This window comes from Colletotrichum paranaense (assembly GCF_030867605.1).
Source record: "Colletotrichum paranaense strain IMI 384185 chromosome Unknown Scaffold_7.1, whole genome shotgun sequence".
Taxonomy (NCBI): Eukaryota; Fungi; Ascomycota; class Sordariomycetes; order Glomerellales; family Glomerellaceae; genus Colletotrichum; species Colletotrichum paranaense.
This window is the reverse complement of record NW_026848965.1, coordinates 750,328-777,224: the sequence shown is the minus strand read 5'-3', so window position 1 is coordinate 777,224 and position 26,897 is coordinate 750,328. Positions and strand designations below refer to the sequence as shown.

Here is a 26,897-nt window from a genome sequence, read left to right as displayed (position 1 = left end):
ACAGGATGGGCGACAATAAATGATCTCTAAGGTGTCCAAGGATAGCATCGAAGGTGAAATGCTTTGGGTCTGAGAGTCTGGACTGCGTCATGAGCCAAGCACAGTGGTAGGATCTGCCATAAGTAGCAAAGACTAGCCAATGGGTTACAAATTAAGTCTACCTATCCGATGTGCCTCATTATGGCGTCCGAATCTGATCTTGACCAACCAAAAGACTACTTTTGATCAATCACGGGGGCTCTACTGATCACGGCTCTACACCGAGGGAGGTCTCATGTCGAAAGCCTGTGCAGCCCAAGCCCAAGCAACCTTACCCTCCTCATATCCGTACAAAGCATGCTCATAGACAGTAACCTTCCCATCCGGGCCATTCTTCTGCAGATTCTTATTCTGAGGCACGCCTGAGATGGACAGCCTGACGGCGATCTGCTGCTTCTTCTCATCAACCACAAACTCGTCAACCTCATACTTGAGTCCGGCGATGACAGGCAGCAGAATCTTGCCCAGGAACCCAACGGCCCCGACCGCCGGCACTTGATTCCCGTGCATCGAGATCGTCTCTGCCCACAGCGCCGGCAGCACGGTGGGCATGGTGCCGTCGTTGTAGCTGTAGATGTACTTGCGGTACAGCGCCTCGATCTCGGCGGCCGAGATTGGGTTCTGGGAGGCCTTGGCGGCGTACTCGGGCACGAACGGCGGGGCGGGCACGGGGCCTACTCCCCGGCTCTGTTGGTTTGCGACCTGGTAGAGACGGACAATCTTGCCGTTCTCGAAGAAGACGAGGATGAGGTCCCAGACCTTGGATGGGGTTCCCTCGGAGGCATCGCCTGTTGTTGTGACGAGGCGGGCGCCGAGGGATTGGGCGGCCTCGTTGACGGTTAACTGGTCTGCGCTGAAGAGACTGCCCTTCTCGGCCGTTGTGGTGAGGCGGTTGATGAACTGGTCTTTGCTTTCTGTGTTTTCGTTGTAGGTTGCTCTCACTACCGGCTGGAGGTGGTTGTGAACTTCATCCCACTTCTTGTTGTTGACTGCGTTCAGGAAGGCCTGGAAGATGGAAACAATGTCTTGAGTTGCCATTTTGTAGTCGATTGGAGGGTTGCCTGCCTTGAACCTTCGATTTTCTTCTTTCTCGAGAGATGAGTGAGAAGGTCTGGTATGATCTGGATATCCGATTCACAGTTGAGATAATGCTCGCCATTGTTATATATCCGTAGACGCATCAGCTTCTCATACCTCTAGCTCGTCATCGTCGCCAAGGGTAGCCAAGAGACTTCGGTCTCGCAAAGCTGACACTGAACGGGCGTTGTAGACGTGTAAGTCGGACCGTCAGCAAGGACCGACGGGCCGCTTTTGTTTGGCCGCCGTCTTAATTGGGCCAAAAGATTGCTCATACGCCGGGCACAGAGCCTCATCGTAGTGTTTCCGTATTAGGACAATAGGAGTAGTGTGTATCGGCGGGGATGGGGGCGGGTCTCGGTAGATGCCGTCCATTTCAGTAATTCTTTACCGAATTTACGGGGAGGTGTTCTTCTTAAAGGCAACCCGTTGCCAGTCGTTCACGATTCAAATCTATTATACTTTCCCGAGCTTCTAAAGTTCGCCTCAGCACGCTCACTGGTAATTTCCTTTGCGTAACGTAGTCTGACCTCTACACATAATGCAAGGCACTAGGTTTGCCTCTGCTTGTAGTGGACCTTAACTCGCATCCGAACTACAGCTTGACTTGAGCTAACCACGTCATTTAACAATCTTTGACACGCAACTCTTTCTCATACCACCAGTTCTGCCAAACAGCCCCTGAGAATTGTAAGTTGAAAGATGTTGGCCGACCGCCTCTATGATTTTGCCGGTGTGTGAGAGCTCGGCCCATCGCTGGTGGATACCGGCTTCGCGCTGGCCCCGTCTCCACGTCCGCCTCCGGTCGCACCCCCGACGTATTTGCGATTTCTCGGCCCTTGCCATTGCAAGTCTGTCAGTTGCTTTAAGTCCCTCTATCACCCTCGTCGAAATCAAAAACGAAGCTTGCTTGACTTCTGAGTTCTTGAGAGTTACTTCCGATGGCTGCCTGGATTGTGCATGATGAATCTCGAAGGATCACCCTACGATGATGCTCATCAATTCTCTACCTAGCCAGTTAGTAGAAATGCTGACTGGCAACACCAAATGAAGTCCTAGATCACATTTGATGAACCGTAGCAGGAAAAAGGAAAGCCATATTGTTCCATGAACAGCTACAAGGGTTGGTGCCTCATGGAACTCTCGCCATGCCCTCCGTAAGTGTCTGGTCAGGAACTTCGTGGTTGACGTTGCCCGGGTTACCAACAGTTTGGACCGACTTTGGAGAGAAGTTCGCTAAAGATTGGTTTTGAGGTTGTGATTAGTCTGTGAAACGGCCAATGAGAAACACAAACCCATTTCTCATTCTGGCACGTCTCTCTCGCCGTCGGCATTTCATTAATGCTGTTGCCTGATTTAGGCACTGCTTCCCTTGCTGCCATTGCTCAGCTTCATTTCCTTGCACAGTATGTTGTGTTCAGTGTTGGAAGCGAAGATCGAGGCTTCCTCGGTGCCTGTTCATGTTGTTGGTTGATACAAGATACGATCGCCTAGACAAACAACAGTGCATTCGCGTATCAGCATAAAACCCCACGTTGCCTCTGCGGTTAGGAAAACCAAACTTCGTCTGCATTCTCATCAGCAACCGACACATCTCCATCAACTGAACACAATTCGTCGAAAGTTAACATACATACCGATACTTGCACCACCAAACAATAACCATGGCCGCCGCCGCCGAATCTGCCCCCTATACGGGTCCCTCTCCTCGCGAGATGATCGAAAGCCACACTCTGGCACAGGAGATCATCAACCGCAACAATGACGCCTGCCCCATCCTCGACTCTGATGAGCTGTCTCTCCTCTCCGATTTTGTCAATGATCCATCGCGGGCACGCTTTCTTCTCGAGACTCGCGGACTGGCCGACGAACCCACCAAGTCTGGTAGTCTTGTGGCCTACGTCATCTCACTACATGGCACCGACAAGGCCGCTCTCACTGACGAGGAAATCAAGATCCTCAATAGATGGTTTGAGAATGACCAGAAGCTTTGATGCAATAAAGAAACATCCTGAGCGGGAATGGCGTGTTCGCATTCTCATGTAGCGAAAGGGCTTCATTGCGACATGGCAGCGATCGTTTGGTGGGCGAAAGAAGCTGGCTTGACTATACACTGATCGACCAAGCCTGTCATATAATCAACAAATACTCTCACAAATGGCGATAGCACCTGGTCTCAAGGTTTAAGCCTGCACGTATTTCTTAAACCAGTGACAGTGGCAGCCTTTCAAATGGGGTTATGGACTATGTGGTGCCAACCTGTAATCCTTTTCTCCATATCAAAACTCATGACTTATTCTTCAGCGTAGACAATATGTCGTACAAGTGGCACCTAGAATTAGCGATGGAATTTGGTTCGATTTGAATAGTTTGCGACCCTCTAACTAGGTTTACCCACGGATGAGAACTTGTTCCTACGTTCTTGCTCCTTCCAACTAGTTCTGGCAAGATGGTAACGCAGCAAGAGCTGCTGTTTCCACTTTCACCAACACACATGATGTAGCACCGCAGTGCGGAAGAGCTTTCCATGATGAAAGTAGTTCTTTCTTGCCTTGCCATGGGCGCATCTCCTCCTTCCCTCTCTCCTTCATCGCTGAAAGCAAAAAGTACCAAGTACCTAGGTATGAAAAGAGGGGAGAAAATCGAGGAAGAGACATTCCAATAGAGCAAGTACGGACACTCCATGGCTGTTATAACCTACCGATGCTTTCGAGATTTTCCTCTCCAACACCCGACTTCCATCTACATGACCAACACCCGTGTCGATGGTCAAACTATCAAGCCGACGTGGTCAATTTGCGACGTACGTATTCTTTGACCTCTGATGGTACATTATCTGGTTTATGTTCCCTCTTACCGCCAGTATCTAACATCGGCCCTTAGGTGCCAAGCTAGTCAGAGGTTGGCGAGGCGTTTGGAAGAAAACTGAAGCAAAGGTAGAATGTAATGCCTACTCGATCAAAGCCGGGCGTTGATCATTATTTCAAGGAACTCATCGAATTATTCAATCGTGGCCATCCCCGCCATCTCGTCGCAGCCCTTCCGCGCATCGACAATAGTCAATTGATATAGTTAGCTTGGTGTTGCTGTCGGATCGTTGATCACTTAGCAGCAGTGCCCGGCTTGGGAATCTGCAGCTTGACGAAGACGCTGCTGAAACCCACTCAGCGTCGATGATCATGGCGAACAGAGATCTCAGTGCCGGATACGCTCACGTCTTTGACAAGCGCCGAAGACGCCTCGATCCTACATGTGGGCGAACCCAGGATGGTCCTAGACCTGTCGATCCTCGCAAAGGAACGACGTCCGATTTGTTGGAATGCGACATAGGATTCATCTAGACCCCATAAGCATAATCGAATCGATGTCAAGCGGCTTGCCTCGAATAGCAGCCGCGCGAGCGCACTCGGCCGCCCCTGAGTGGTGTTCAACGTCTGACTGTACCAGGCTCGAGCTTCAGAGTTCGCAGAGGCCTTTACGCTCTTCCCATCGCGCGTAGGCTACAAGATCATCTTCGCCTACGATGTAGATGCTACGAGCAGCTCCCGAGACGAATCTCTCGACACAAATTTCGCCATGCAGAACGGCTGGTCCAAGTACCCTTCAAACCGCCATTCCGCTCCAGGGCATGGCTGCCAAAGCGACATATCTCAGATGGACCCCAAACTCGGCATCGCGGATCCCCTCCAACGGTATCCAATGCCTTTCCCCACACTCGTCTTTGACCAAACCACGCCAGATCGTGTCTCGTTGCCGCGACCCAATAAGACGTCGCAAGGCATCTAGGCGAAATTGAGTCTCGGTCGCATCCGCAGGTCGCCCCCCTTCTTGGTTGATGGCGGAAATGGCAGATATGCCAGACAAGAGCATGCTCTCCCCCGAAACCCCTCCGGAGCCCATTCCGTCCATGACACCGGTTTCGTACGCCGACCAATGTGGGAACGAGACGGCTGTCCAAACGAATACCTACAGACTCTTCGCGAGTCCCCCACAGAATGTTTCGTTTCAAAGTGAGATGGGAGTTGGAGCACCGCGGATCTGCTCAGCCACCAACACCACACCACCGTGGCCACCACGTTTGACTGCTCATCGAGAGGGAAAGTTTTGTCGGGAGAGCACGTATCTTTGCACGGACAGCAAGCAAGATGACCTGCCCGCCATAACACCCCACCATCCTCTTTGGGCGACTCAGCCGCAACTCAGGCTCGCATCCCTGCGAGCTGTAAGTAGCAAGCCACACCCTCCCTGCCTGTCTATGGCTGTCGTTGATCTTCTGGGTTGATCCTATCAAGTCAGTTCAGCATCACCTTGACTTTCCTTCCCGTCCCCCCTCTCTTCCCCCCGTCTCCGAATGCCGACCAAGGGTTGTGACATGGAACGTTGCTACTGCGAAGAAACTAGACTTGGCCCGCCAAACTCAGCTTTCGAGGATTCCACTTCCGGGCCAGTGTAAGTTCTCGTTGTCGGCATAGACATTCCGCACAAGAGGAAAAGCAAAACGGCGAAACAGCGAAGGGCAAGAGCAGTTTTGCTTCGTATCAAGCGCGGAGCAAAATGTCCCCTCTTTATGCGTCGGAGCTGTCAACCTCATGCAACTCTTCATGCGTCGCGAGCTTAGAGTCGCCAAGCTGCAACATTCTCTTGTCGACACTTAGTTGACAAGCAAAGTCAAATGCCCAACTCCCACGATCTCTAAGTAGGAGACTTTCAGCCTGAAATCTGCCACCCCCTAAACAACCTACCGACTGCGACACTTTGTATTCAACATGCAACCTCTTTCAATTTTCTCACTCAGCGCAGTATTCCAACGGGGACGCGTAACTCTTCCTTCCGTGAAGCCTCAAACAACTCAGCAGCGGCGGATGGCACCATCCCCAGCACCCGTCAGCACCACCTGCATCCCAAAACATGATAGATGCCAACACGAATCTTATATCTCAAATAACCAGAGAGAATGCCGTTTCCAAACGCCCACCTTATTTCAGCTGAGTAGCCGAGCTCGAGACACCGCGAAATAGGCCTCTCCCCCCTTTGCCCCTTTTCCTTCTATCGCGTGCTCGCTTCTAACGCCGTCTCAATAGCGAAACTCTTGCGTGTCGTAACCAGAGAGCCGAATGCCATGGTTGAAACCGTGCCAAAGTTCCCTTGCTTCTATTTCCCCGTTCCCCGGGACCGGTTGAACCCATCTGGCCGCCCGTTACACCTGTCTCGCCTGTCGACATCCGACAGAACAATAATTCCCCCGACGTTCAGACGTTCCCCGTCCGTGCGAGCGTCTGCCTGCCAGCAAAGGGCCGACTTGGGAGCTGGACCGTGTTCCGAGAAGCATGGTGGTGGTGTGGTCCACGTAGGGGGTGGACATGTGTAAGCTGGGCGTGCGACAACTGACCGACAGCGGCCAGACCAGGATGGTTGATCACTTTGTGTGCCTACCGGCAAACGCTTAGACGCAGTGATCAGTGATACCCGTTGATCGTCCCTAGAAACCCCCGCCTTCTAGAACTTCCCGCTCAATGCCGCCCAGTCTTTGGACAAGCTTACTTTTTTGTAAGATTCTTGCTCTCGCCCTTGTCTAGAAAGAGTTGGCTGATCTAGACAGGTGTGGGAAGTCCAGAAGTCGATTGCTATCGCGCGCCAAATTATGAATATTATATTGTCTCGATAGGGTTGGTTCTCATCTTTGCCTTGCCGCAGCTTCTGCCCCGAGACCAAAGAGGATGGACAGCATTCTGAGCAGGTAATCTGTACCAGACGTCTCTAGGGGTAGCTTTTCTGTTGTTGCCTCTAGAACAATACTAAAATCCGATATAGTCAACTGCCAGCTCCGAAGACGCTTTCAGCTGAGGACCAGTCGCTCTCGCGAACAACGATCTTGGAGACCATTAGAAACAGCTTGCCCCTTAAAATGACGAACTCTCAAAGGTGTAAGTGTCTTTGCCGAGTTATGCGTTGGATGCACAGCGCTGACTTTAAGAATAAGGAAGAGGAAAAACCTCAAGGACCATCGCCAACCCGTCCGAACCTGGTCCTGGACCCTTCAAAAACCTTTTACATCTTTTTTGATGTTGGCTTTGGTTTTCGAGGCTGCCCAAACTGGCACTTTATCTGCCCGACTTTATGCGCCTTGGGTTCCTATCCAGCCCTTCCCCTCGACCCCCTGCCGCAGCCGAGCTGTGCTTGTCAGATTTCACGGGTCTACTATGTAGATAGTACTGCTTCCCCAAGACCGGGATGGACGGTCCTGTCGAAACTTGATACCCAAAATAGAGAAACATGCAGAAACGTAGAAACGTAGAAACGCGGGGGCTTGTTTTTCAAAGGGGATAAGCACACCCACACTCGACACCACACTCGACACCACCCTTTTCCCCTCCCCTCCCCTCCACTATCCTCTCCCCTTACTGAGGTGAAGCTGAAAAACGAAAGAAAACCTCAACATGGAGGGGCAGATCTTTTTCCTGTTTCTTTCCCAAAAGTGCGTGAACATGCGAGCGTCCCAACTCTGTTCCCCCCCATCACGCCCATCAACCCAGCATCTCAAGGTCCCCCTCAACCCTCAACTTCAGGGTTTCGCCGGCTCAATTACTTATTCCTTACGCTTACTTACTGTCAAAATACTCTCCTCCAACATCTCAACCTCAGCTGGCACAACCCACATGCTTGCTCGTTGACCTCCACACTTGGGGTAAAAGAGTGAAGGGAGAAGAATTTTTTTCTTGGAAATTTTTTGAAGAAAAAAAAGGTCACTTATGCACGAGGGGAAAGAGACACGCGAGACACGTGTTGGTGAACAGAATTTTGTTCGAATTAACTAATAGCGTAAAATGCAAAATCACACTTGAGCTGCGTGTAAGCCAGACCCGGGCCAAAAAACCTCCAGGGTTTGCCAAAGGTCTCTCATGATATTCCCCCCTTGCTAAAAAAGAAAAAAGGGTTTCCTGCACCCTCTGCCGCTTGAGAAACGGCCAAGTCAAGGTTATCTGACCTGCACAGCAGATCCAGAAACCCGGCTTGTGTTTCCCACGCGACTCTTGATCCCTCGCCCAAGCAATTTAATGCTTCTCCGAATCTTCTTCGGCGACGGCGGGGTCTCTCATGCAGGAGGGCGAGCTACACTCCGCCTCTTCCTCCCTGCCCCTTGCTCACGTTCCCCCCCTCCTCGAAGCTGCCACGGGCGCGACCCCCCTTCCCCAGGTTCCATACAATGACCCCCAGCCCGGTAACAACGTTCCGTTCACATCCAGTCCCGACTCGCAGGTTTCCGTAGTGTCGTACTTGTGTCCAGGTGGGGTAATCAGCATGGCCTGATTTGGGTTCGTTCGCGCCCGTGTAAGTCGAGCGGGGATTATCGTGAGTGTGATAGCAGAGGTTCCAAGACTGTGGCCAGAGGTCTCTGCATCGTATCTTGCCCAGCAAGATGGTTCTTTCTGCGATGCCCAGCTTCTTTTATTCTGTTGATTCGAGTCCCATCTCTCCTCCATTTCCATGCCAGCCGTCTCCCTTTGGCGCCGCGATGAGCCTCGAGGGGACGGCTGAAGCCAAAGATCTTGTCGACATGCCAGTGTCTGCCTTGACAGTTGCATCCCTGATACAACCATGTCTCAGCTACGCGATGATTGCTGTTTGGGTTTATCGACCTTTCGCAAAGAAGCGTTGCTATTATTGGATCCGGTCCGGTTTGCAAGCCTTTTGCTGTAACTGCAATTCGATAGCCTGTGCGAAGCGAAGAAAACCAAGAAAATCGTATGTCGTGGCATCAAGCCTGGAGCAACGTCGTCTTGATTCGTATCGTTGAGCGCGCAGTCGTGAATATTCGTCATTGGTCGTGAAATGGTTGTCATGAATCATCCGTAAGACAAGAACCCAAGCCCAAGGAAAGGAAAAGAAAGCAAAATGCGCAGCTGTTGGTATCTTCCGATCCAGTGTAATGCCGATGGGGGTATCTCTAAGAAAGCCTCTTAAATCAAGCAAGAAAATAGGACCAGAAAAAATAGAAATCCAAAACGGGGGAATCGAGAATGAAAGGATGTCGGTTTCTTCTGTCTCGGGCTCCAGGCCTGGAGCCGAGCGGGGGGGGTTTTGCATTGCTGCGTGTTCCTCTTGTGTAGATGAGAGAAGACCCAAAGGAAATAGTAGAGAAAGGGGAAAAGAGAACAGGCCGCCTATATGTTCGAAAAACCCCCCAACCCAAATGTAAATGCACTCAAATGCCCGCCCCGGACCCAGCCATGATGAGATGATTCGAATGAAAGGTGACCGAGCTTGCGGCAGAGTGAGTGGTGGTGGTTGTTGTTCCCCGGATATCGAAAAGACTGTGAAAAAATCATACGCTCGCTTGCTGCCGACAAAAGAAAAACCCCCAATTATATCTTTTTTGTTTGGTTGTCTCGCGAGTCCCGTAACACCGTTCGCTCCCCTGCTGATGCAAAACGCCGATATGCCTGTGGATGATTCTATGCCGAGCAGACCGAGAAGAATTTAACTTTTCTCCGGGAAACATGGGACCATCGTGCCTGGCAATGCTTATGAGGTCGTCACGACAGGGTAAGTCTCAGATGCAACGGATTCTGGTTGTCACATCGTCGTCGTGTACTCCTGGTAGCGATCCCAGCCGAAGCCACCGTAGCCGACGCTCACACCACATTGAGGCGTGAACATGCTGGGGAGAGGCAACGCTGGGATGGGCGCCGTGATTGCTGGTGCACTGTAGTAGAACCCGGCTGTAGAGAAAGGTTGGCTGTATGCAGGCGTAGGGGAGGGGATCTGAACCTCGCTCATGCCAATGTTGGCCCAGATTGGCGTTGACTCCTGAGATGTGGAAGCAATGCTCGGACTTGATGGCAGGACTCTCCACGCATCGACGGCGACTAGGCTGGCCGGCGTAGGGGGTTGCGACCAGATGCTGGCGTTGGCGGGTGAGCTGGGGAGCAGAGGTGGTTGTCTGATGACATCGACAACACGGGGAGGAGGAGGCAGCAAGGGCTTCATGAGGCCCATGATGTTGTTCTTGACCTCCTCGCTCTTACCAGAGAGCAGCTCACCAGCGCCTTCTTCCTCGAGCCCTTCCAAGGCAGTGACATGTGTGCGGTAGACAAACTTGTTGATGGCTTGGACGAAATCCTCATGCAGCTTCTTGCACTGTTGGTCCTTCTCAGACCAGTCATAGGTGTTGGCCTTGCTGTCGACGCAGTGAATTTCCTTGTGGTACTCGACCAAGGCGTCTATTGAGTCGGTGGTGAGCTTGAAAGCGACCTCGTTGCGCAGGACCATGTCGACGTGGACAATGTAGGCCTCGATGTGGAGAAGCTGGTAGTTGAACAGGGCCTCGACGAGAGGGTTCTCATCCTGGCGCAAGTCGGATTCCGGGGCCTTGGGGAGCATGATGGAAGTGAGAGTCCAGATGGCGTTGGGCGATGAAAGTGTCTCGGTCAGACATCTTTGATGTTGAGGGACGCTGTTGAGTGGACGCTTGATCCGGTTGATGCGCTTCAGTGTCTGTGTCAACCACGGCTCGACCTTGGATCCCAGCACGACGTTGACGGATGAGGCTCTCGGGGCGAAAGCAGCCGCAGAGGCTGGTAGCAGTTGAACAGGCATGTTGATGGCGGGGATATCTGAAGTGGAGGATGGAGGAGAGTCTGTGACCGGAGGAGGAACGGGGAGGATCAGTTGGCGTGAGATATGACAAAAAAGAGGCGGTTTGGTCGTTATCGTTGTCGTCGTTGTGGTCGTCAAGGATAAGTCTCGAATAGTGGAGGGTCTTTTGGGTGTTTAATATCTTGGACGGTATTCTTGTTGATCTTGAATCTTGATAGACACCTCGAGAACAGCGGGGTGGGGGAGGGGGAGGATAGACGGGGGAGGGAAAATGAAGTAATAAAGGAAACAAGTGATGACGGAGCTGGGCGGTCCCAAGGATTCCGGGAGGATAACAAGGGATATTTGGCTTGCACGCCTGCTACCGCGAATAAGAAGAAGAAGAAGGCAGACGAAGAGCTCGTGAAGAGGAAGAGGGAGGGTGAGAAGAGACAGGATGTGGTGCGAGGGTGGTGGGGTGTTATAATCGCCCGAGAAAGAGACAGCCCTGGGGCCCGGCTGGGGCTTGGAGAGAGAGACGGGACCTGGGAGAAAGAGCCTGCAGTCAACCTTCCTTGCCCAGTCGTGTTCACTGCTGTTCAGCGCAGTCAAGGCCTGTCATGGGGGTACGAGTTGGGTGGTAAACTCGCTCCCATCCAGTGTGGTGCTTGCTGCGGCTGCGGTACGGTGAGGTGACGAGTACCCGAGGACTTGGACTTATGCGTGGGACAGGGGTGCGTCTGGCGGTTAGGTCAAGTACCAGGGTACACAAAAGTGAGTCTTTTCCCCATTAGACCTTGTCCCGCTACGGAGTATTGGTACTGCTTCTCTTTTTGCACCTTGCGCACCTCACTCCCGCCCACCCCAAAGGAAAAAAAAAAAAAAAAATAGGTATTGGGTGACTACTGGTACCCTCTCTTCCCCATTCGCCTCGACCAGCCCGGTGGGCTTTCGGCAGGCGGTCCCCATGGTCCATGGTCCAGGAGGCGGGAAGAGGGCGCAAGCAGAGAGGGAGGGGGGGGGAGTGGAGGGGTGTGGCAGGTTACCTCCACTACGAACTTGTCACTAGCTACTCCCTGCTCCTCGCTCTTTGCACCCCGTACGAGTTGAGGAGCAAGTGGAGAGAGAAAGAGAGAGCCAGAACCAGAGAGTCAGACCCAGATCTCTCAGGCTCCGGATCTTACATAGAACCTAGAGCTTCGAGTTCAAAATACACTACCACAATTGGTACCTAGCTGGCAGAGACAGGAAGGCAGAAAATCCATCATCCTTGGATGATGCACGCCGGCGGGGGCAGCGCAGCGCGCTGTGCAGTAGCATCGGATCTCCCTATGGCGCCGGGGACTACTTGCTATACACAGTAGGTAGGCACCTCCCAGAGGTACATGTATAAGGTAGCCATGGACCAGTACCGTACTTGCGTCTGATCCAAGGACAGGCCCTAGGCATCAGGTACTCTGTACGGATATAGGTAGCTACGCAAGTAGGCCTCAGGTTAAGGTAGCCTCGGTGCGCGGTGCATGCATCTTGGGCCGGCTTCCAGGTCTCCTCCTCGCCTCACCCGGATCTCCATGCATCTTGCTCTCTCTCCTCTCCCAACGGGGCCCTGTTACATCCATGACCGGATATACTATGGAGCTGGGGGCCGGCGGCGGCGGCCGGGGGAAGCTGGAAGCTGGAGACCAAGGCTTGCTGGCTTCGTGGTTGGCGTTGGCGTTGGGGCCGTTGATGCTCGTCCTCTTCATGCCAACCTGCATATTCGTAGAGCATCCTAGCCCGTGGCGGATCTAGTAACGATATCCAGTAGTAGGACACGTCAAAGTCGGTCGATGGGAGGACTCCAACGAACATGGACCTGCGCTGGTCGTTGGCCTCTCGAGTTCAGTCCGTTCGCCATCGCCATTCCACTCATGCGCTCTTCATCTTCTTTTGCCAACATTCAACCAAATTCGTTTGGCCTCACAACGCAGTAGTGAGTTTCCAGCCCACCTCGGCCCAGTACCTCCCGCTCCGGACAGGCCCTAAGTAACGTACATGGGCCAAGGAGGCAGCTAAACACCACACCTCCCTCCCACTATTTGGCGTTTGCACGGATGTCGTGAGTCTGGCCATGTCAAGTTGCAGAGTGCCCGTGTACACAATAAACTAAGCAGCCACACAGCTTAGTGAGCCGAAGCAAGGTTTGGCAGGTTGGCAAGCTTAGGCTAGGTGGCCTAGGGCAAGCCAGGAATTCCCTGAATGCTTCGGATGCCGTCGCCTGCGTGCGCCGCAAGCTTGGGCCAGCACCTTTCCCCCTCCTCCCTTCAGTCTTTGGTTTTTACTCTGCCGCCTTTGGCAACACCCTTCTGTCAGAGTTGTGAAAGCGATGTAACCAAACGTTGTCATGTTGGCTGGTGGTGGTGAAGTGCCGCTGACTGAGGCGAGGTGGCAGACTGCCCGTTGAGTCGGAACGTTACGAGCGACAAAATGACTTCGAGTGGTTTTTGTCTTTTCGCGCTATTCCTCTTGGGTCAAGATTTTACGAACATATGTTTCCCATCTTGGTTTAGACTCTCCAAACTTCAGAGAGCGTGGCTTCTGAAAAGCGTTGTCTGAGGCGTGCGTCGTCTTTTGCATCTGCGCCACATTTCGCTATAGGCCCAACGCTGTGGAATACAACCTCCAAAGACGACCTAGAGAAAGTCTGGGATAAGTCTTGAAGATCCTTCCAACAATCTCGAGGTTGCGCCAGCACGATGCGAAGAGGTGACAAAGCGCACCGAACAACCAGGCTCGGCAATCCATTCGACCCCCCAGTAAGGCTTGCTTAGGTCGGGCGTGGTAAGGCGAAAAACAGGCAAACGAGCGATTCCTATGGGCTTAGGTACGGGGCACCGGAGACGGCGCAAAACGCTCTGGTAGATCTGTCTTTGGGTCAGAACAGACTGCGGCATCGATTCGGAGCCGTACTGATACAGAATGTCCCAGGCAAAATATCCGTAAACCAAAGTATAGTGAAAAGAATTGGGCATAGGTTGCTCCCTCTGATTTGCCGTCCACCCTCCTTCGGCCCCGATCCCGGTTCAGAAAAATCGCGGCAGATTCGGTTGACGGCAATGAGCAGCGAAGTAAAGTGTAAATCTTTTCGCTTTTTCTGGATCCAAACCGATGTAGACTCTAAAAAAAGGTTCAGAGACGGGGGGAAAAAAAGAAGAGTATCCGATCTCTGTAGTCTGTACAAGCTACGTGCCGAGCTGCGCTGCGCAGCGCATGCGCTTCTGCATGAAGCGAGCGAGCGAAAGCGACGGCGGCGCGGCGGCGGCGAAAAACTTGCGAAGAGACTGACGGAGGGCGAAAAAAGGTCCCCAGAAATTATAGTAGGGACCGCCGTACAAGATCAGGGCTGTGCTGCGACCTGCATATGCTCAATGACAGAACCCGAGAGGTCAGGCGAATGGGAACCGTCGGATCCCGCAAAAGAGCCCAAAATCCCCAGCAGCGAGCTGAGAATGACCGATGTCAGTGCAGATGCAAGCGTAGGCCTGGCCGTGCTGCCATGCCATGCCCTGCCATGCCCGACTAAGGTCACTTGTAGCCATCGCCGCCCTTCCAACTTCTCTCCGCCTTCTGTAAGAACCTGTGGAAGCCATCCCAATCCGAATTCTTGGCCCGTTCTTTTCAGTCCAGTGTCCGTGTGTACCTCTCCACAGGTCTGCATAAGGCACCTGTGACTTGTGGGTGTCGTCCGTGGCCCGTTCAGAGCCTTCGCGTCCTCGTACACGCCACAGAGGTCTTTCGCAAGGCGAGGGAAGGCGAGAGATCGCGTGCCTCAGGTAATCAAGAGACTCGGACGTCATACCCAAGTGAAATACGGTGATGTGGTCGCGAGGTGGCCTCCCGAGCTGGCATTTCAGGCGGACCTCTTGCTTGAACACCTGTCCGCATGGGTTGCGTTCCCACTAGTAGGCAAGCTGTCCTAGTCCTTGAGCTCCGTGGCCTGTGCGAACAACAAGAAAGTATGGGACAGCAAAAGCAGCCTAAACTCGACCCTTGTTACCAACCCTCCTACGCCGTCCGTCCACATTCCAGACAAGGCAGGTAAGTCGTCGTGGTAGCCGCATCTTGCTTCCTGTGTATCTCGTTCCGTACGAATACGTTGTGCGGTGCATCTATTGCCTGAGATTCCTTTGTTTGCCGATCGAGGACACACAGGGAATCCGGGCTCCTGGGCCTGTTGTTCTAGTCCTGTAATCGCAGGTTGCCGCCACCCTCGGGCCAAGTACCCTCGTACTGAAAAGAGTGTGTCGTTGAAGTACTGTACGGATACCATGGAGGTCCACTGGTATCTTCTCACCAGGTCGGTACTTTCCCCCTCTCTGTACTCCGTTGCGTTCGCAAAAGTCCACGGCCAATTGTCTTGATTTGATAAATCACACGAGAAACTCGTCCGCATAAAGTCTGAATTTTGAATCTGAATCCGTGTCTCTCCGGCTAGAGACAGGCCCGACGAGAGACACCTCCGACTTGTCGTTGCCGTCGCACAAGCCGCAAACCCAACTGCCTAAGTTCCCGGACAGCCGATTGATAGAAAAGAAACAATCGGGACTTGTCACTGCTTGTCAGGAATGTTTCTGTCTCAAAGAATGCCTACCCTTGCTTGCCGGCACCCACCAACCCCAAGCGCCTCCTTTCACATGTATCTTGTGAAAAGCGTACCCCTGGCTGCTGAGATGCAGGGTGCGTCCTGGTTGAAGAGCTGCCAGTTTCATTCCAAACCGATGCTCAGTGAAGTGGGGTGAACGACAGTATGACTGAGCCGTAGCCTCGACGTCTACGGTCCATGTAGCACTTCGTCTGACAAGTGCCCATGATCGGGTCAACCTTTCGCAGGGTCTGCACCGGGGCCGTCTAGATCGCTTCCGCGGTCATTTCAAACCATCCGAGCCGGGCCTTCTCACTATAAGCAATTTTCGATATATCATATTGCAAATGTTACTCATCGTGATCTTTCACCTGCTCGCATGTTCCTTGATCATGCACCTGGCTCTTTTTGCGAGGTATCAGATCTGCTTGAGTAGAGCCTTCGGCGTACAATCATCGCGAGGGCTGCCGTGATTGGAATACATTTGTGATATCATGCTCAAGGGCACACCAGCCTGCGCAGGTCCAGACCTTTTGCTACCTAGGATGGGTAGTACTGAATCATGCAGGCGTGAGAAATTCGAGCTGCCTATGTCGACTCGTCTGACGCTAGGAAACTATCCTGAGGTTCCGTCAGGAGGTTGCCCTTATGCACCTGACTGTATCTGTCCACCTTTGACGATCCGAAGACCGTGGCTCGTATCTTGTTAGTTAGACCAGGGATAAGGCATGACTACATTCGACAAGCCCACAGAGCCAACGCCATGGCCAAGACAGCCATGGCGATAGAGGTCGTTAGTGATGGTCAATCTTGCTTTGGCCTTGCTGAGACCTCATCGGAGATGAATGAGGCGTCTTCTGATAATCGTCATAAAATGGCCTGTCTGTCTTGGCCAGTCGTGTGGTTCAGACGCTGCTTCTCACTTTCTACCAATTATTAGTACCTTTATGACTTGCATGTGCCTGAGGACACTTCTGCGTCTCGCCCTGCATCATGTAGGTTCTAGCAGCAGATCGCCTTTGAAACGACGCAGGCGCGGCCGCGACGGCGGGTAGACCCAATAGCCCGCATAGCATTGTATGTGACCACGACTGGGCTTCTCCATATGCAACTTAGACCTCCTTGGAGAATAGGGTCGCAGTTGTTGGGCCGGCTCGACTTTCACGAGACTCAGGGCATGACCATGATTGGAGCGGCCAAAGAAGCCAAAGGAAGAACCGCTAGAGGAAACAACACTAAATTGAACCGCCTACAGTCCCGGCCGGGCTCCGCCTTGGACAGCGATATCAAACCAGATGGCGCGGCGTACCGCAATGGCAGCGTTGCTATTCCGTCTGAGAACTGGCGTATAGAGCGTTTCCGGAAGCGTGGGATTGCCCTCCTCCCTTCTGAACTTCGCATCGCCGCCGAGCCGATGGGGGTTGGTCCGTCCTAATGGAACGGGATCCAACATCGTTGTGGAGATATAGAAAGGGTGGTCGAGGACTCGAGGGTGTAAACGTCGAGCATTGACAGCCTGTAGATGGCTTTTTGCAAGGTTGTAGTCCTTGCTAGCGGCCGAGGTGAGCTGAGGTGTGGTTGGGAAAAAGCTGGCTTCTGGTGCCTCATTGGCTATTGAGCTGACGGCCAGATTCGGGCTATGTGGGCCTGGACGGGAAAAGGCCGAGTGACTTCATCGTGATTGGCAAAAATACTCAAATTCTGGCTTGATATTAGACCAATCATGGGCGAAATGTCCAAGAGGTCCATCATGAGGAGAGACGGTTGGAGTCCAAACGCTCCTAGGAACTTCCCCTTGACTCCTGAAGGACGCAGCGGAAGCTTGCTGAGCAATAATGGCCGCGTTAATGGCGCAACGACTTTGGCGCCAGTTCAGGGGACAGGCGGATGAGCAAGGTCATGGTCATCAGGAGACGTTACATACCAAGATTACCAGATTGGGAAATGGCCTGCCCCGTTCGTGAGTGCCCGGTTGCAGGAACAACCGTTCTCGAACCTCTCCAGAAGCGAATTGAGATCTATCACAATCAATCTGCCGTCCAATCGAGTTGCCAAAATGCCTAACCAGTTGCTGTTGACTCAAACAAGGGGGTAATCGCCCAGAGACATGTCCAGAAAGCAAGCAAAGAACCTGGGTACCATGTCGTTGTGAACGGAATATTGAACCATGACATATTGGTATTGTGGCAAAATGGATTCGTTTGCAAACAGATCCGAATACGTGGTTCCCTGCCAAATTCCACATTCTCATACAGGCGGAAGCTGGCTGTACTGCGACCCGGTGTCGGCATCGCAGGGAGAGACAGTGTGGATTTGCAATGACACCCTAGACGGATGTGAATGCTCGCTTGGGAGTCTGAGAACAGTGTGAGAGCGGCGGCTGTCCGGCCATAGACGCGGCAGAAGGCAACAGAACGGGCCATCGTGGAGTCGAACAAGCGGACGCAGTGGATTCTCTCTCGCAGCAAAGTCGGCAGAAGTCGGCTTCTGTGCCGTCGCGGCAAGTTGTAGGTACGGATAGGTCTGCTGACTACCTATTTTTGGCCCCCGCGGCCTTCGCCTGTCGTCGATGCAGGCGGCTCCGCCGTTGTTTGCCGCACCTCGGGTGGCTGGTTTGACACCAGCCAGTACCCGTTAGCTGCTCGTGACCGCTACTGTCGTCACTTGACCTGAGTCACATGGAGTTTCCCACCGGCGAGTGTAAAACCTGTCTTTTTCAAGGCTATTGCAATCCATACAGGACATTTCAGTATCCCGTCATCCAAGAGAAGGGGGTTTCGGACCCGGAATTTTCATCCAAGGTAGCACCAAGCCAAGCTTCACAGGCTGTGTTGTTTCTGGTGTCGCCACACTCAACGGCAGATCCCTACCCCAGTGGCTGGGCCGGCGACCCGCAAATCTTGCTTTGCCGCACGGTCGTGCGGGAGGAGATCCTATGGCTTTGGCGGAGCACGGGAAAATAAGTTGAATGTTCAGAGACGGTATCAACCTCCTGCAGAAAGGCATATTTCGTCTGCTATTCGTTTCCATTGCACATTGCTGTGCATGTAACTGCCCTTCTTCAGGGTAATCCCTACTGCATCATTTGTCGTCGGACGCCAGTGGGACGACATTCGCTTGAGTGAAAATCTTGCAAACATCCATGGATCTGTCTAGTGATTCAGGCTGGATCGAAAATAGCATGGCAAGCTTGAGCCTTGAGCTCAATACCACAGGTGAGCGGGACGGTTCGTTTTGGACAGGTTTCCTGCGCAAGGCATGCCTGGTCTTGAAGCCAACGGGGATTGTGCCAATAGTCGCCACCAGCTATCGTGCCCGTGCCTAAGTGGAGGATGGGTATCGACAGCTGCCGTATTCTGCTCACGTATCATCACCAGCTGATGTACTGGCGAGCAAGACATGCAGACGTATTCGTACACGTCAACGCGAGATCAGTTCGATTGCGTAGCTGTCTCGTGGAGTGAGGTGAAAATTTGGCAACCCTGAAAATTGACGATCGTCCTCCATGGGATTTCCCCAGATCTCGAGGTTCCGAAAGTGCGTGTATCCAAAAAAAGAACAGGGACTGCCGGTCTGAGGAGAAACGGTGCGGCGAGTGCTCCCCCACCCTGGGAGATCCGCGTGTGGCGCAGGAACCGGGAGGCTGGTGAAGGAGGGAGAGGTTGAGTTGACGAAGGCGTTGGAAATACCCAATGCAACGTGAGGAATGCGAGGTCCCCGGCAAAGCCGACAGAAGGAGCATGTGAGTTACTGGAAGGCAGTCTGTTAGTACATACTAGACGCAGAACTCAGGGGTCCTATTACACAGTATCTGAACGAGAGACCGAATAAAGGGGGCCCGTGGGCGAGTACGTTGCGCCCCTTGAGCAGCTGAAATGTGCTGCTACCAATGCAGAAGACCCGCTGATCGCTTCAAGCCGATTGCTTGTCAGTGGGCGGCGAGCGTCGGTGGTGCATGAAAATGCCACACGGGAGGGGCTGAGGGGCTGTGCTGCCCGCAGGAGAGCAAAAAAACGGCGACGTTGACTCGCTCATGACCGAGATTTTAGCATTGATCTGACCCTCCACCTCCACAAGGGCACAGGACACCAGCAGTCCAGTCCGGAGTCGACAGCCACGCGGCTCCGAATGGGACCAGTGTGCCAGTGTAGGCGACGGGACAATCCATTCCATTTGTGGCCAACATGATGCCATTATGGTTGTTTCCTCCCACCCGCCGATGATGGAACATTGTTTCACTACAAAGCCCACTCAGTCGAGCCCGTTGCAGAAACGAACCAGTGTCTGGGGTGCCAGGATAGGATAGGATAGGGATTAGGCTAGGGACTGTAATCTTGTCGTGGATGCGTGTCGTAGCAACGACGACGTCCCGGCCAGTCGTGATAGCCCCGTGTTTCGAACAGAGAAGCTCGAGTAATTTTGACGGGGCAGATGCGTGTGCAGTCTGCACGGCAAGCTATGGCGAGGTCCGGTTAAGTTCGTTGAGCTTTGCGAGGCAGCTGTCTCCTTGTCAGATATGTGACGACAGCTATTGACATGTCGCGTCCTTGCGTCCATGACTCGATCTCGACGGCAAATGGATAAGCTGTACTCCAGATGGCCCAGGTTCGCTTGCGGCAGATAATCCGGGGATTGGTGTGGTTGCAAGCGTGGTGGGCGGCAGACGTCGAGCGGGTGCAGGAAACCGGCGACACATTACCCAAGCATGAGCCTGTCGTTGAGAGAAAACTTGTCTACTTGACGATTCGAGCATAAGCCAGACCTGAGTCGTTCGTCTGTCGGGCTATAATGGAGGCGGACGGGCGTATGAAGTCTGCTTCAGCTTCTGTATGCCAAGTGGCCTGTAAGGAATGAAGTGAACTATAAGTTCGTTGGGTGTTAGGTATGATGTTTGATGTTGCCATGGCTGATGCCGACTTCCGCAAAGACTGTTCTTCTTCTTTGGCCAATGCGAGACGCATCGCATTGAGACTTTGGAGGGCGCAAACCATGTTTGAAGCTGGTTTATTCGTACGACGATGGACAAGACTTTGCAGGAGAGTGGCGGAGACCTGGAGAAAAGCCAAAGGTTCCATGAGTTGCTGTCTCCAAATTCCTCATAGAAGAAGGATAGGTACGGGTAGGTACGCAGTACTCCGTAGAATACACAGTAGAAGGAACGAAGTGGCCGTCAATGGCATGGAAAATTGAGGGAAGGAGCACGCACTCCGCGCCTTGGGGAGCTTGGGCCATTTCTTTTCCGTAAAAGGAAAGTTGGGCTGAGCTTAACTGCCTTCCCGTTCCTCCAAGGCTCCAAGTGTATCCGTAGGCACCTTACCTTATTACCTAACTTGTAAGGCCCCGTGAGCCCCCCCGCCTGAGGTAATCTTGTTAGCGGTTGGTCTCAGTGAATCGCGGGGTGGTCTCGGCCGAATCTACAGTGGACTGCTCAGTATACGCGGACGCTAAAGCGCGAAGCGAAAGTGGTTTCATTGGCTCCCCCACCGCCGGGCCTCAGCCTATTTTCCAGACGACGAGGTGAGGCTTGACTTTGACAGCACACCTCCCAAAACTTGTACCCGTGGCACTCCCCAAATGCGGCTTTCGCCGACGTCATTACAACTTCCACTCGCGACACAACATTCTTCCGCTCCAATACACAAGAAATCCTACCTTCCGGACCTGTAGAGCATGCATAACGCCCATCATAGACACAGATGATATATCTTTGACCGACCGACCGAACTAACGACTCCCAAGTCGTTCCGACGACGTCGACGACCATCGTCGATCCTTGCACATACGATGGCTGAGCCCGCGGCGTCTGTCGCTTTGGCTGCTGCTGCAACAACGGCGCAAAAGCAAACAAGTCCTGCGATTCCCGTCGGCCTCAACGAGGCATCCCTCGATTCTCCTACCTTCCGATCCACTGCGCAGCACTTCGGAGAGCACATCGACAATGTCGAGAAATGGCTTGACGACTATGTCAGGTCTACGTCTCGCGTCACCCGTGACATCCTAGCCCTCGAAGAAAGCGTCAACACCTACCTGTCCAAGATCTTCCCACCCGCCGCGACCGCCGATGCCATCGTCGATCACGACTACACTCTTCTCGCTCTGCGCCGGATAAGCGATGGCTCAAAGGAATGGTGGACTCAGATTATGTCAACAGTGCGGAAAATGGACACCATATCTGTTGACCCCATCCGCTCCTTCGTCGCCGCCGACCTGCGCTCTTTCAAGGAAGTCAGGAGAGTTCTGGACCATACCCAGAGGAACTTTGATCAAGCCATGGCTCGGTACATGAGCCAGTCAAAGACAAAGGAGCCGTCTGCTATCAGAGAGGAAGCGTTCGCGGTGTACGAGACCCGCAAGGCATATCTCAAGGTCTCTATGGACTTCTGCCAGCTTGCGCCTCAGATTCGCTTTAGCCTGGACAAGTTGCTTGTACGTGTCAGCTCCGACTTTTGGAAGGAAATGAAGCGGTCGCGCGACGCCGCTGCCGTATCGACAAAGTGGGGTTCCGAGATGGATCGCATCCGTGGCTGGTCTCGTGAGATGGAAACCACAGAGTTTGTGTTCAAGAGAGAACTACAAATTGCGCGCCGCGATATCGGCGAAAGCACACTGCAAGCATTCAAGCCATCCCGGGAGCTGGAGGATTACAGTGCGTCCACAGTTCAGTTCCTGGGGTCCAGAGGTCCGGTCAGCGTCCAGCCACAAGAAAGTTCCGCCGTTGTCTCGGAGAAGCAGGGTTGGCTCTTCCTCAAGACCCTTTACGGCAAGCCAGCCAGGTCGAACTGGGTCCGTCGTTGGTACTATTGCCGAGAAGGTATTTTTGGCTGGCTGATCAATGGGCCCCAAGGTGTTCTGCAAGGTGACGAGATTGGTGTTCTTTTGTGCAATGCCAAACCTGCCGTTGCCGAGGATCGCAGATTCTGCTTCGAAGTCAAGACAAAGAGCCAGACCTTGGTTCTTCAGGCAGAGACTCAGAACCAGCTGACTGAGTGGCTGGAGGTCTTTGAGGTGGCCAAGAAGAGAGCATTCGAGGCCAGCATGGACAGAGACAGCGCCTCTTCACCCGCCGGTGCCGATCCCGCTTTCTCCATCACGCCGCCACCACTTCCCGAGTTCTCAGCAAGGTCCATGGACGCCATCGTGGCTGGCGAGGAGCCTTCCGGTAGCTTTGACCGGGCTGGCACTCTTCCGGTTCCTGGTTCGGACGGCAGCATGGCTGGCCGTGCCAGCTTCGACGTAAACGCTGGTGCACCGCGTCGGTCCATTACTGCTCTTGGGCGTGATCTAGGCCGAGAGATGGTGCGTGAGGAGGGAGAAAGCAATCGCGATCATGCAGCGAGGATCATCCAGAAGCTAGATCTTCACCGAAAAGCGACCTTTGGTGCGGGTGCCGAAGCTGCGGGGGCTGCTGGCGGTGCGCCCGGCGCTGGCGGCATCGCGGGCTTGATAGCAAGCCACGGCCATCTTCCCGGATACCCTTCCCCCCCACAAGCTGGGTCGAAGAACTCGTCCACTTCAAGATTACCTGCCCTGGACCCAGTTCAAGGAACCTTGGCTCCTTTGACGCTGGCAAGGCCACCCGCAGCAACAAACCTCAGCCGAACGGCTGTGATGCTTTCAGTCGACAGAAGTATAGGGTCGGACACTACGAGCCACATGCCTACTTCGGTTCTTGCCAACTACTGGGGAAGTAGCCCTTGGAGCACTGTCTACGGGTCTGGCCCAGGCCGTCCTCGCACCCCTGGCCTGCTGGAAGAAAATCCATTCGGAATAGTAGTCCGAGAGGTGGGCAAGCCTGGTGAAGAGAAGCCTCCAACCCCTACCACTGGCCACAGGAAGACTGTCAGTGTCGATGCAAAACCCAGCCAAGCCCACACCCCATTCAGACAGCCCGTGGAGACCTTTGTTCCAGGATACCCTCCAGAGTTAAGAATCCAGCATCTCCAATTCCGGATTCTGTTCCCGAATGCTCCTCTGGACGAGAAGCTTGTCCTCGTTTTCCGTGCCGCCTGGTCGAGCTCGACAGGCAAGGACTCACCCTCTCACGGCCAGGGGCTGGCGGGCAACGGCCGTATCTATATCACTCCGGACAACATGTACTTTTATGGACAACAAATGGGCCTTGTAGTTGCATATGCCATCAGTCTCGACATAATAGCCGAGGTCACAGCTGCGCCCGGTAAGGAATGCGACTTCATTTTCCTTCACCTCGGTGAGGATGGCAATGAGACGGGTTACACTAGAATCACCATCAAGATTTTCCTGGACAATCTCCAGCTCCTTCATGCGAGAATGAACCTTCTCATCGACGACTTACAATCTGAGGAGCCAATGGAGTTGCCAGAGCTCATTCGGGCACTGATCAATCTGGAATACGAGGACTACAGCAAACGTAGCCCAAGCATTGAGAGCTGGGAAGAGGTCTCGTCAAATACGCCGTTCGATGACGGCACGCATTCTGGGCGCCCGGCTAAGCGACAGAGCCAGTTTGGACCAAGACTCCGCTTAGCAGGGCCTGGTTCGAGGCAGACCCCCAAAGTGCAGGTACCCGCTCATCCTGTAATTTTCGAACCCGAAGACATGCAGAGAATGGTTGCAGAGCGGCACTTTGAGATTAGTGCCAAGGCCTGCTTCCATGTGCTCTTTGGCGACAAGAGCTTTGTCTTCCCCAAGCTCTACTTTGAGCGGAGAGCTCAACAGATCGCCCAAGGGCCCTGGGCGCTCGCAGATCATGGCCGAATGAGGCGAGAGTTCCAGTTCAAATTCGACTACAAGGATATGATCGGTCGACCCAAGACCGTGGACGTTGTCGACTACCAGACCATGGATGTCTTCCAAGAACACGTAACGTATGTTGTGACACACACCAAGACGGCATGGCATCTTCCCCATTCTCAAGACTTCAAATTGGTGACCAAGGTTGTCATCACTCACGTGGCCAAGTCAAAGTGTAAGTTGGCCATCTACACAAAGGTGGAATGGTCCAAGATACCCACGTTTTCGAAGAACTTGGTCGAGCGTCAGGCCCTAAATGACGCCGAGGGCGATGCGGAAGAGCTTGCAGACGTCGCGACGGACCAGGTGCGCAAGCTTGGCCCACACAGCCGGACCAAGAGGGCAATCCAGGTGTACGGAAACATTGGGCAACAGACGCAAGTCGTTGTCTTTTCCCCGGCCGACGCGGCCGCGTCAAAGAAGCAGCTCATCAAGCCGCGGACACTGACAGCCATGCTCCTGGAAACGCTGCGCTCCTTTGGCGAGAGTGCGGTGACGTCGCTCATCATGTGGGCCATCGCCGTGGTGAAGACTTTCTTCAGCGTGGTCACGGCTCATAGACTCATCCTTCTTGTCCTGGCCGTCAGCGCGTTCACGAACATTGCCTTGACGTCCAAAGAAAGCTCGACCTGGTGGACGGAGAGGCGAGCAGCCAAGTTTATGACGCGGCTCGGTGTCGGCCCGAACGTGATGATGAGCAAGGCCATCTACATGGCGGATCTGGGCGAGGCAACGGGTGCGGTTGGCCATAACAACAGTTGGCCTACCGATAGTGCCTGGTAAGTAAATCTCGATTGGCAGTTTGGGGTTCAGAGATACGATGGCTAACATGATATCACAGCTTCACTACGTTCCAACTTGTTGCCAATGCCACCGACCTTGACAGCCCCTACGAAGACGCCGGGTCGACGCTATCATCAGCGACGAGCCGAGCGACCGCGCGCCGGCTGCGCCGGACCCGACAGCGTCTCGGATCGTATCGACACGATCTCCTCGTCGCGATGCGCATCGTCAACAGCATCGAGCGGGAGATGGTGCAGTCAGAGTGGGAGAATTGGCTCTCTGACGAGACGATGCGGTGCGAGAAGCTCAAGACTGTTTTGGAGGAGGATGGCGGTTCTGCTAAGAGTAAGCGCGGCGGTGGTGGCAGTGGCCAGAAGGTCTTGACGTCGAGTATTGACGAAGGCAAGAAGGAGGCGCTGCGGGAGTGGTACGATACATATTGCGGGAGCTGTAAGTTGGATCACCAAGCGTTGATGAGTGAGCGCAGCTCTTTGGCGGGGCTGTAGAGGAGTTTGTTGGGTCTCGTTGTGTTGCATTGCGTAATATCATGTTGCCGTGCTTTTGAACAGCGTATTGAGGCTTGTAGAGCCTTACAGTCTATTGTTCTGTTTTACTCCGAAATGGAGGATAATATTTGATTACGTTGGATGATGATTTTATGCTGCAGATTGTCTCTGCTTGATGGATTCATTACTCCACCACTGGTTGGGGGGTGATGAGATGAGTATGCGCTTCTCTTGTTATCAATGATGCACTCTGCTCAAGACGCACCCAAAGGCAGCACAAAGGGCAAAGAAGTGAGGGGCTTAACTCTATTGCAACACTATTGATGGAAGCAGACAGAGGTTCTGTTGTAGATTCAGGACCTACCTAATGTACCGGGACAGAGGGGGAAAGGCGAACACGATTAACAATGTTCACCACGGTCAGGCTGTGAAGTTGTTCATAATGGCGATCTCAGCCTCGTTCGTTACATTTCAATAAAGGTTGCTAGTTTACTGCTAGAGTATTGGCATTGATGGCCTGAAGACATGGCCTGATTCTTCTCTGGGGACTCTATCGCGATGTAAGGCTGCAATCGTAGATCGATGTTGACCGGGAAGTTCGGTCAAACTGTCTGGCGGGCTAGTGTTAGTGTTCGATGAAGAGAAAGTCGGCCGACGAGAAAGCCGGGTCCGGGCCTTTGAGGTCATGTCTCGGGAATCTCGGCGTGGTTTTGGTGTAATTGTGTACAACCAGCATGATGGTACTTGGGCATTTAGGCTGTACGCCCTACCCTTAGCACCTTGGGGTAAGGTAGATCATGACGATGTAAACTCATGTGGTTGACGTCGATGCACACCAGGAGTACACAGGGCTTGGTATCACATCTTACCCCAAATCACTTCTTTTGCTCTCCGGCAAGGTGTTCCGGCAAGGGAGAAGGACCTCACGCGTCCAGTCGCCATCAGAATCCCTGTAAGCCGTTGGAAAGTCATCCTGGCCGCGTTGCCTTACGGGTAGGGCGACGGGAGAAAGCAAGGAAAAACCTGATGTGCCACATTCCCCTCGAGGAAGCCCGCATTCAACAGTGTGGCTTGTGGCGGGCGGCCTTGGACGACGTAGGCCGGTGGTCAGAAGTTCCAGAACGAGGTCTCTGATCCGCGCCTCTCCTCCCTCCAACCCCACCTTCCCCTCGAAATCTGTCCCTAATCTAAGAATAAAAAAATCAAAATGGATACAAGACTGGAGCAAGAAAAGGGGGAAAGGAGCCGCATTTTCCACTCGTTACAATGGGTGAATTGTCGCTCCTTCGTCACGGCTTTGCGAGGGTCGAATGAGAGGAATCCGAGGGCACGGAGGTCGAGCCCAGAATACGCGGATTCTAGACGATCTCTAGCGCGGTGGGATCCACTTGATCCTCTTTCTGGGAGACTGACCACCAATTGTGACGTCGAGACGGACGGGGGGCCAACGAGGGCCTCCCCTCCCCACCTTCTCTTTGAGGCCCTGAGGGGACCGCACCTTCTCGTACTGCGTACTGTTCGTA

The 26,897-nt window shown here is 53.4% G+C and overlaps 12 protein-coding genes across 12 annotated transcripts; 6 read left to right on the top strand and 6 right to left on the bottom strand.

Annotated features, from left to right (window-relative positions):
• Positions 1 to 255: 255 nt before the first annotated feature.
• Positions 256 to 1,077, bottom strand: CPAR01_09065 (SnoaL-like polyketide cyclase; the record flags this gene model as incomplete). The annotated part of the gene is made up of 1 exon (XM_060493331.1): positions 256 to 1,077. One exon carries the CDS (start codon positions 1,075 to 1,077, stop codon positions 256 to 258), a length of 822 nt encoding a protein of 273 aa, XP_060347461.1.
• Positions 1,078 to 2,780: 1,703 nt separating this feature from the next.
• On the top strand, positions 2,781 to 3,110 carry CPAR01_09064 (uncharacterized protein; the record flags this gene model as incomplete). The annotated part of the gene is made up of 1 exon (XM_060493330.1): positions 2,781 to 3,110. The coding sequence occupies one exon, from the start codon at positions 2,781 to 2,783 to the stop codon at positions 3,108 to 3,110; it is 330 nt and encodes a 109-aa protein (XP_060347460.1).
• A 689-nt stretch (positions 3,111 to 3,799) lies between these two features.
• On the top strand, positions 3,800 to 4,902 carry CPAR01_09063 (uncharacterized protein; the record flags this gene model as incomplete). The annotated part of the gene is made up of 2 exons (XM_060493329.1): positions 3,800 to 3,919; positions 4,564 to 4,902. 2 exons carry the CDS (start codon positions 3,800 to 3,802, stop codon positions 4,900 to 4,902), a joined length of 459 nt encoding a protein of 152 aa, XP_060347459.1.
• A 49-nt stretch (positions 4,903 to 4,951) lies between these two features.
• CPAR01_09062 (uncharacterized protein) lies at positions 4,952 to 5,487 on the top strand (the record flags this gene model as incomplete). The annotated part of the gene is made up of 2 exons (XM_060493328.1): positions 4,952 to 5,338; positions 5,413 to 5,487. The coding sequence occupies 2 exons, from the start codon at positions 4,952 to 4,954 to the stop codon at positions 5,485 to 5,487; spliced, it is 462 nt and encodes a 153-aa protein (XP_060347458.1).
• A 2,771-nt stretch (positions 5,488 to 8,258) lies between these two features.
• Positions 8,259 to 8,714, bottom strand: CPAR01_09061 (uncharacterized protein; the record flags this gene model as incomplete). Its single annotated transcript, XM_060493327.1, has 1 exon — positions 8,259 to 8,714. The coding sequence occupies one exon, from the start codon at positions 8,712 to 8,714 to the stop codon at positions 8,259 to 8,261; it is 456 nt and encodes a 151-aa protein (XP_060347457.1).
• A 976-nt stretch (positions 8,715 to 9,690) lies between these two features.
• Positions 9,691 to 10,713, bottom strand: CPAR01_09060 (uncharacterized protein; the record flags this gene model as incomplete). Its single annotated transcript, XM_060493326.1, has 1 exon — positions 9,691 to 10,713. The coding sequence occupies one exon, from the start codon at positions 10,711 to 10,713 to the stop codon at positions 9,691 to 9,693; it is 1,023 nt and encodes a 340-aa protein (XP_060347456.1).
• Positions 10,714 to 13,913: 3,200 nt separating this feature from the next.
• Positions 13,914 to 15,001, bottom strand: CPAR01_09059 (uncharacterized protein; the record flags this gene model as incomplete). Its single annotated transcript, XM_060493325.1, has 3 exons — positions 13,914 to 14,079; positions 14,134 to 14,606; positions 14,741 to 15,001. 3 exons carry the CDS (start codon positions 14,999 to 15,001, stop codon positions 13,914 to 13,916), a joined length of 900 nt encoding a protein of 299 aa, XP_060347455.1.
• An 857-nt stretch (positions 15,002 to 15,858) lies between these two features.
• On the top strand, positions 15,859 to 16,023 carry CPAR01_09058 (uncharacterized protein; the record flags this gene model as incomplete). The annotated part of the gene is made up of 1 exon (XM_060493324.1): positions 15,859 to 16,023. One exon carries the CDS (start codon positions 15,859 to 15,861, stop codon positions 16,021 to 16,023), a length of 165 nt encoding a protein of 54 aa, XP_060347454.1.
• A 395-nt stretch (positions 16,024 to 16,418) lies between these two features.
• On the top strand, positions 16,419 to 16,748 carry CPAR01_09057 (uncharacterized protein; the record flags this gene model as incomplete). Its single annotated transcript, XM_060493323.1, has 1 exon — positions 16,419 to 16,748. One exon carries the CDS (start codon positions 16,419 to 16,421, stop codon positions 16,746 to 16,748), a length of 330 nt encoding a protein of 109 aa, XP_060347453.1.
• CPAR01_09056 (uncharacterized protein) lies at positions 16,563 to 17,062 on the bottom strand (the record flags this gene model as incomplete). Its single annotated transcript, XM_060493322.1, has 2 exons — positions 16,563 to 16,960; positions 17,008 to 17,062. 2 exons carry the CDS (start codon positions 17,060 to 17,062, stop codon positions 16,563 to 16,565), a joined length of 453 nt encoding a protein of 150 aa, XP_060347452.1.
• A 2,984-nt stretch (positions 17,063 to 20,046) lies between these two features.
• On the bottom strand, positions 20,047 to 20,388 carry CPAR01_09055 (uncharacterized protein; the record flags this gene model as incomplete). Its single annotated transcript, XM_060493321.1, has 1 exon — positions 20,047 to 20,388. One exon carries the CDS (start codon positions 20,386 to 20,388, stop codon positions 20,047 to 20,049), a length of 342 nt encoding a protein of 113 aa, XP_060347451.1.
• A 709-nt stretch (positions 20,389 to 21,097) lies between these two features.
• On the top strand, positions 21,098 to 25,374 carry CPAR01_09054 (PH domain-containing protein; the record flags this gene model as incomplete). Its single annotated transcript, XM_060493320.1, has 2 exons — positions 21,098 to 24,864; positions 24,927 to 25,374. The coding sequence occupies 2 exons, from the start codon at positions 21,098 to 21,100 to the stop codon at positions 25,372 to 25,374; spliced, it is 4,215 nt and encodes a 1,404-aa protein (XP_060347450.1).
• Between the last annotated feature and the right edge of the window lie 1,523 nt (positions 25,375 to 26,897).